This window comes from Macadamia integrifolia, chromosome 3, assembly GCF_013358625.1.
Source record: "Macadamia integrifolia cultivar HAES 741 chromosome 3, SCU_Mint_v3, whole genome shotgun sequence".
Classification (NCBI taxonomy): Eukaryota; Viridiplantae; Streptophyta; class Magnoliopsida; order Proteales; family Proteaceae; genus Macadamia; species Macadamia integrifolia.
In genome coordinates, this window is record NC_056559.1 from 12,656,538 (window position 1) to 12,664,088 (window position 7,551).

Sequence of the window (7,551 nt, forward strand, 5' to 3'; positions counted from 1 at the left end):
TTCCGAGAAGAAGGTTTTTGGGGGTTGGTGTTCCCCCTTGCTTTGGATTCCCCCTTGGATTGTTTTTTAGGGGTGTCCAGCATCCTTACATTATGTCTGATCTCACGGAACCTCTGGAAGCTACATCGGGTTGGTCGAGTAATACCAACCCTAGTTCGATTGTCTTTGACAATCCTAACACCCAGATTTCTCTTGTGAAGTTGGATAGTACCAACTACTTGGATTGGTCACACACTCTGTGAAGCTATCCCTGTATAGTAGAGGGAAGCTAGGGTATAATACTAGGGCTATCAATGCTCTCGCTGTCGTAGACCTAAGGTACCAGAAATGGAGTAAAGATCTAGATCATGCTCGATGTATTAAAAGTGATGACGGTAGAGTGCTTGTTAAGGATGAAGATATTAACAGGAGATGGGGTGAGAATTTTTCGAATTACTAAATGGAGATAGCTCAAGCAGGAGTGGGGTGAGAATCCAACGTGACAACATGCTTCATAGACATGTACAAAAGATAGGAGTGTTCGAGGTTAAAGAAGCCCCAAGAAAGATGAAAGACGACAGGCTTGAATGAGGTCCTAATTGAAGTGTGGAAGAATTTGGGACTATGTGGGGTTGTCTGGCTTACCAAGTTGTTTAACAAGATTATGAGCACGAGAAAGATGCCTGATGAATGGAGGATAAATATTGTTGTATCAATCTAAGAAGGTTATTGAAGTCTACCTAAGAAGATAAACCAGTATCTCAAGGAACCAATTCGATTTTATACCTAGGAGATCCACAATGGAAGCGATTTACCTTCTTAGGAGGCATATGGAAAGGTCGAGAACCTACAAGAAGGACCTCCATGTGGTCTTCATTGACATAGAAAAAGCCTACGACAAATTCCCCAGATAGCTCATCTGGTATGTATTGGACAAGAAAGGGGTGCCATGTAAATATGTAGATATATCAAAGACATGTACAAGGGTGTGATGACGAGTGTAAGAACCGTGAAAGGTCAAGGCAATGAGTTCTCAATCATTATTGGGTTACATCATGGATCTGCTTTAAGTCATTATCTGTAGGTTCCGTGGTGTATACTCTTCGTCGATGATATTCTGCTAGTGGCTGAGACAGTGGCAGAGATCAATGAAAGGTTAGATTTATGGAGATCTACACTAAAATCTAGGGATTTTAAGATAAGTAGAACAAAGACGGAGCAATGGTATATAACTTTAGTCACTCAAGGACGGATAATGATGTGGTGAAACTTCAGGAGGGAGCAATCCTTCAAAACGATCATTTTAGATCATAGTTGTCGAGGCGTCGCCTAGACTAGGCGTCCAGGCGGTTTGCCTGGGGCCTAGGCTATAGCCGCCTTGTTGTACTGCATGTCGCCTTGTGTTTCGGCACTTATTTATGCCAAATATCATTCAAGTAAATGTTTTTTACTTAAGATATTATTCATAAATAAGCAAATACCCCCTATTTGAATCCAATAAAAATAGTTTAAAAATCAAATTCCAAAAGGATAAAAAGTCAACCCCCCAGTCCAAGAACAAAAACTGGATTTTGGTTATAGGGACGATTTTCAACTTTTAAATGCTAGGGTTTTTCTCAATTATAAAAATTTTATAAATTCTATCATATTAAAACATTGCTAAAAACCAAAAGTCCAGTAAAAAAATATTTTGTTTTGATATTCATAAAATTATTTTCATTCAGGCGATTTTAACAGTATTCGCACACTTAAAAATAAGTTTGCCTAAAGCATAACTTTGTCATTGCAACTCAAATTTAAGTAATCTTAGACTTGTTAGAAAGCTGGTTTTATGTTATAACTAATACAAAAAGTCTCATATAAAAATAAAATCATTTGATTAGTCAAACTTATTATAGAATAAGAGCATTTCTCTAAATGTTGATTTTTTATAACTTAATATGCCTTAATGTTAATTTTTTATGATTTGATGTGGCTAAATGTTGATTTTTAATGACTTGATGTGGCTTAATCTTTATTTTTTATGATACAAGGTATATATAACTTACTAAATAATGTTAGAAAATAGGAAAAATAAAAAATAACACTCGTTCGCCTTAAGGCAGGCGCCTTCTCGCCTAAGCGCTTAGACAACCCTCCACCGCCTTGGTTCGTTTTGTCGCCGTGACAATTATGTTTTAGATATTTAGGGTCAATCATAAACAAAGAGGGTGAGATAGATGATGATGTATTCACAGAATTAAAGTAGGATGGACAAAGTGGAGAAGTGCTTCTGGAGTGTTGTGTGATTAACGTATACCCCTAAAGCTTGAAGAAAATTTTATAGAACAGTCATAACTCATAAGACCGGCTATGATATATAGGGCAGAATGTTGGGCAATCAAGAAGCGTAACATAGATAAGTTGAGTGTAGCAGAGATGAGGATGTTGAGATGGATGCGTGGCAGCAGTAAAAGGGATAGGGTGAGGACTGAACAAGTTAGAGCCGATTTGGGAGTTGCTCCGATTCTGGATAAGCTCAGAGAATGTCGCTTAAGGTGGTTTGGACATGTTCAGTGTAGACTTTTGAATGCTCCTGTAAGGAGAAGTAAGCAAATCCAAATGGAGGGAGCTAGAAGAGCTAGGGCAGGCCTAAAATGACCATTAAAGAGTTGGTAAGGAAAGACATGTAAAAGCTCGGTATAGATCCTAGTATGACATCAAAAAGACTTGTGTAGAGGGCAAAGGTCCATGTTGCCAACCGCTTTTAGGTGGGATGTCACGGAGGTGTTGCTATGTTTCCTTCCCTTTTCTTTCCCCCTTTTTCCTTTGCTTTTATTTTGCAAACATGTCCATCGCAGATCCATGTAGTAGTCCCCATTTAGTTGGGATGAGGCTTTGCTGTTGTTGTTGTTGTTGTTGTAGTAGTTGCTTCCTTATAGAGTAAATAACTTTGTGGTCTTTCTTCTGGTCACTAAAATACAGTAGCATATCTCATTATAATTTAAGGACTATATCAGTATTTTCAATAAAATCTTAGCAATAGAGAGATGAGCCTAATTTTTCTTCCCATTTCTATGACTACACCACTATGCGCATACAAACAATAGTCTCCAACCACCAGAATTATCTCCCTAAGTCATAGCACCCTCCCTCCTCCCCTTTTCATTTTCTCTCCAGTAGAAGGACTTTGTAAGAAGGAACCTGTTAGAGCACTTATTCAGACACATGAATCCTGATCAATACATGTAAGTCATAATTCAACTATGTCATCCTTTTAGGTGGTGTTTTAATGAAAATCCAGTGAAAGTTATTATGCCAGATTCTCTTCAGAATGAAGAAATCAAGAATAACAATGACAAGAGAAATCATTTCGCAGCTTTCCATATTTGGAAAGGATGGGAGAATTGAACAAAATTTTCTTAAAACTAGACTTGTTGATAAGGACCTGTTTTATAGAAATTATAAAAAACTTAACCAGAAATGAGAAATTTCTTGACTAGCTCAGATGAAAAAACCCTATTTGATGGAATGTCTTGAAAGAGAACATCTTACCATTGCTTGTGATATAGTCGAATGACTCAAGAGCCTCTGAAGCACTTCGATATATGTTTGGAGATAGGACATGCACCAAGTCATTATCAACCCACCTACAAGGTGAGAGAAGGATTATACCTAATTATCTTAAAATATATGTTATTGTTCAAAGGCTAAGATGCATTCAGGAAAAAAAAAAGAACTCAATTATATTACTCTAAATAAACGCAGCCAGATATGTACGGTGAACATAAGTACAACTATTGTCAGAAAATCCAAGTATAAGAGTATCTTCTTGAACTACAAAATTCGAAATAAGCAAATAGTCAGACCTGGCAGCCTGGAAAGACCAGATAAATCATACCTACGCCACTTTTTCTCTTCATTGTCATCTGGACTAGGATCATCTGATTTTTCAGGATGAATCTTGCGACTTAACTTGTCGATTATATCTACACAATCACCACATGCTAGCCTCAGATAAATAATACAAATATTAAAGACTCAAGAATTGGCCAGCATAGACACTTCACAAGAACCTAATTGATGTCTTGGACAACCAGAAGGGGAAACTAACCTGATGAATCAACCATCTGTTCTCCATCCACGGTCAATATAGGAACCTTCTTATAATCAGACCACTTGATCTCCTTTTTACTGAGAGGGTTCACCTCCACAACTTTGTATGGTATATCATAATAATCTAGGAATGCTGAGGAAGAAAATAAAAACAGAAATAAAATACAAGCCAATGAACAGAAAAAGAAAGCACTTTTTCAAAAATTAAATTGTTATTTTTATTTTAATTTCTATCTGGTTCCCTTTTTCCCTTTTTATAAGACTAATATTATTTTTTTCAAGGGGAAAAAGCAGGCGCAGTTTTCTGTGCCAAGGGTGAAAATTTGACAAAATGACAGGGAAGACAAACTATTCAAAAGATATTCTCCAGTTTCTTCGAATTTCTGCTGAATTACTGGGTTACCAAAGTCCAAGTTCTTTTTTAATATATGCCTGACCTATGGAACTAACTGTATATTAGGACTGTAACCGTATCATAAGTATTAGTGCTAACAACAACACTCATACTGATCACAACAGTGATAACAATTGCATTTTATTTAAACTTCTCTTCATCTACCGTGTATTAGTTGTTAACTGGTCACACAAAACAAAAACAAGGTATCATCCAGAATGACCATTCCTTTTATACATAATAATAAAGTAAGCAGACAGACTGTCCCATGGTTGCAAAGCAACAAGCAAGCAGGAATGTGTCTACCAATGGCTGAACTGTTGAGAATTTGGGAATAGCAGAACGGCAGAGTTTCTTCCAGACAGAACTCAATCCAATCCATTCAAGAAGCTAATGAACTAGCCAAAATCCAATTTTCTGATGGGGTCCTATTAAATTAAATAGAATTTCTATTTCCTATCGGTTTCATACTGATAAAAATCAGTCCTTACAGGATTCCCCCGCTTAAAGTAACCAAATTTTGATGGTTTCAGGGAAATCAAGGACATCCTGCACTAGGAATCGTTATCTAGGATGGAAATTGAGTTACTAATTATACGTGTTTAGGTTCTGCAGATGAAATGATGTTCGAGCTGAAGACTAATAGGGTCAAAATCGTCAAATACTTGGGATTCAGACACTTGCTGATAGAGTTAACAATCAATTTATGATTAGGAGGCTTCAAGTGGGTTGAACATCATGCTCTTCCGTGGCCAGAAGTAATGTAGGACTAAGTTTGAAAGCTCAAACTAATCCAACTGCAGGAACTTTTAGTCAAAAGAACAACCACTAAGCACCCCAAAAGTAAACAATAAACAACAGTCCAGAAATAGGAATCGAACAGCCCTTTGTAAATCAGAAATTTTGACTCAGAACTCAGATTTTCAGAAATCAGATATCATACCAACTGAGGACAATTCAATAGCAGAAAATAGAGTATTAAAACAGACCATACTCAGTAACAACATCACAGGGACAGAACAACCAAAACAGAACTCAGTTCTGTGCAGAAGCACAATCGACCAGAATCAGAGAACTAACCAGACCAGACCATCCCCTGGTCTGATGGGCATGAAATTAGGATCGAACCTCCCTTCCAGCAGGGGTGACACTCGATCCAAAGGGGAGCTCAATCCGATGGCTAGATAGCCCAGTAAGAGCAGTCGATACTTGGAGAATTCTAGAAAAAAACTCAGATCTGAACTTAACAGTAGATTAGTTCTCTTACCTGAGTTGCAGAGCAATAACAACAGCAATAAGTCTTGCCCACATTAAACAACAATAACACGATAAAGAAAACCAGAAAATAATAGCAACCCACTCGGACTTCTCGCCGCAGAGTGTCGATTGGATCAAACACCAATCCCTAGGCCTTGATCAAACACAAGGAGTAGTCATTGAAGCCAGCAACAGCAACAAGAGTCTTTTTTTTTAAGCATAAATCATGGCTCATTAAAAGAGCCATCATCTTTATTTATAATGATGGGGAGGGTTTACAAGTAATAGTAACTCAGAGTTACTAAATCTGAGTTACTAAAAATTGATTACAAGAAGTTACTAAAAACCGGAAATTAGAATCTAATGAAAATAGAAACTAGTCTAGACAGAAATTAGAAACTAACAATGACTTGAAATTAAAAACTAATTTAGGTACTGAAATTAGAAACTAAATAACCCTATCTAAAAAGGAAACTAAAGAAAAAGGAAACAAATCATTGAATCCCGTATGCAACCTTAGAACCCCTAATTTAGACCCATAAAAGTAGTCCAATACACTCCAAACCACATGGACTGAAGGCCCAACACGTATACAACCCAACCCTAAACTTATTCCTAATAAAACAAGCCTAGTTTGGTGAAGAATTTGCATCAAGAAGTCCTCCAACCGAGACAGGAGATGTCATTGCGGCTGTAATTTATTGAGAATTTCCCCTTTTTCTTCTCTTGGGCTTTTGATATATGATCCTTCGTATTTTCAATTCCTCAATTCTCTTTTCTTTTCAATTAAAAAAAAAAATTGTCCTGTTACTAACAGAAGACGTAGGTAGTGTTTACCAATCATTAGTATATAACAATCCATGATTACGAGCGGCAACAGACTAGAACACCATAAAATTCTCGATCCAAATGCAAAGATATCGAATACAGAAGAATTAAAACACGAAAATCAAATTAAAACTAATTGTTGATTCAATTATTAGTGGTAATAGTAGCAGTTGTTAATAATAGTAATGAAAGCAGCACCTTTAACCTTGTTGCAGAAAGGGCAAGCTTCGTACTGGTAAAGGACGACATCCTTAGGCAGAAACTCTGAAGAGAGAGTCTCCTTGGCGTATACATTAGGAACAACTGAAGAAGCAGCGATGGAGAAGGAAACGGCTCCGGCGACACCAATAGAAACGGCTCGAGCGGGTCGCCCAACGTAGGCAGAGAATAGCCGCGGACGACCAGAGGAGCCGCTACAACTGTTGTACAACGCCACCTTCAGAAGCTTACACTGAAACTGCGTGGGAATGGCAGAGGAGGAAGAGGAGCCCTCAAGCAAAGCTCTTCCCAGGCCAGAAGAGGCCAGACTCTGAGCCCTCCTCATTGTGATCAAACTAACCTCTCAATCTGGGAGCAGAAAACTAGAAACGTCGAACGCTGACTTCTCCCACATCTGTTAGATGTTAAGCTATAAACCCCTAAACCTCTCTCAAAGTAAAGTCGCAGGATCTACTTAATTGGGGTTAAAATCGTCTTCGACTCCGAATTGGTACAATTCCGTGAAATACTACCTTCACGGGGTGACATGTGTATTGATACCAATGCAATGGTCCAAATCTGATATAACTAATAAAACCTTAAATCAGTGAAGAGTCATTTAAATCAGATCTAGACCATTGCATTGGTATCAATACACGGGTCACCACCTAAAAGTGGTATTTCACAGAATTGTACCAAATCCGAATTGCATGCGATTTTTTTCCACTTAATTGGGGTTTTGGTTCAATGTCGGTTGCAAGCTTCTAGTCCTTTTGACTTCCAAGTTCCAACTCTAATGG

General features: G+C 37.7%; 1 protein-coding gene across 1 annotated transcript in view; it reads right to left on the reverse strand.

The window, feature by feature from the left end:
• Positions 1-7,190, reverse strand: part of LOC122072765 (prostaglandin E synthase 2-like) — a 16,353-nt gene extending 9,163 nt beyond the window's left edge. Inside the window, exons 1-4 of the mRNA XM_042637165.1 lie at positions 6,752-7,190; positions 4,073-4,207; positions 3,860-3,947; positions 3,514-3,608 (exon numbers count right to left, since the gene is read on the reverse strand). Coding sequence (XP_042493099.1) covers positions 3,514-3,608; positions 3,860-3,947; positions 4,073-4,207; positions 6,752-7,097 — 664 coding nt within the window. The 5' untranslated portion in view covers positions 7,098-7,190. The remainder of the gene's footprint in view (positions 1-3,513; positions 3,609-3,859; positions 3,948-4,072; positions 4,208-6,751) is intronic.
• Positions 7,191-7,551: the final 361 nt, after the last annotated feature.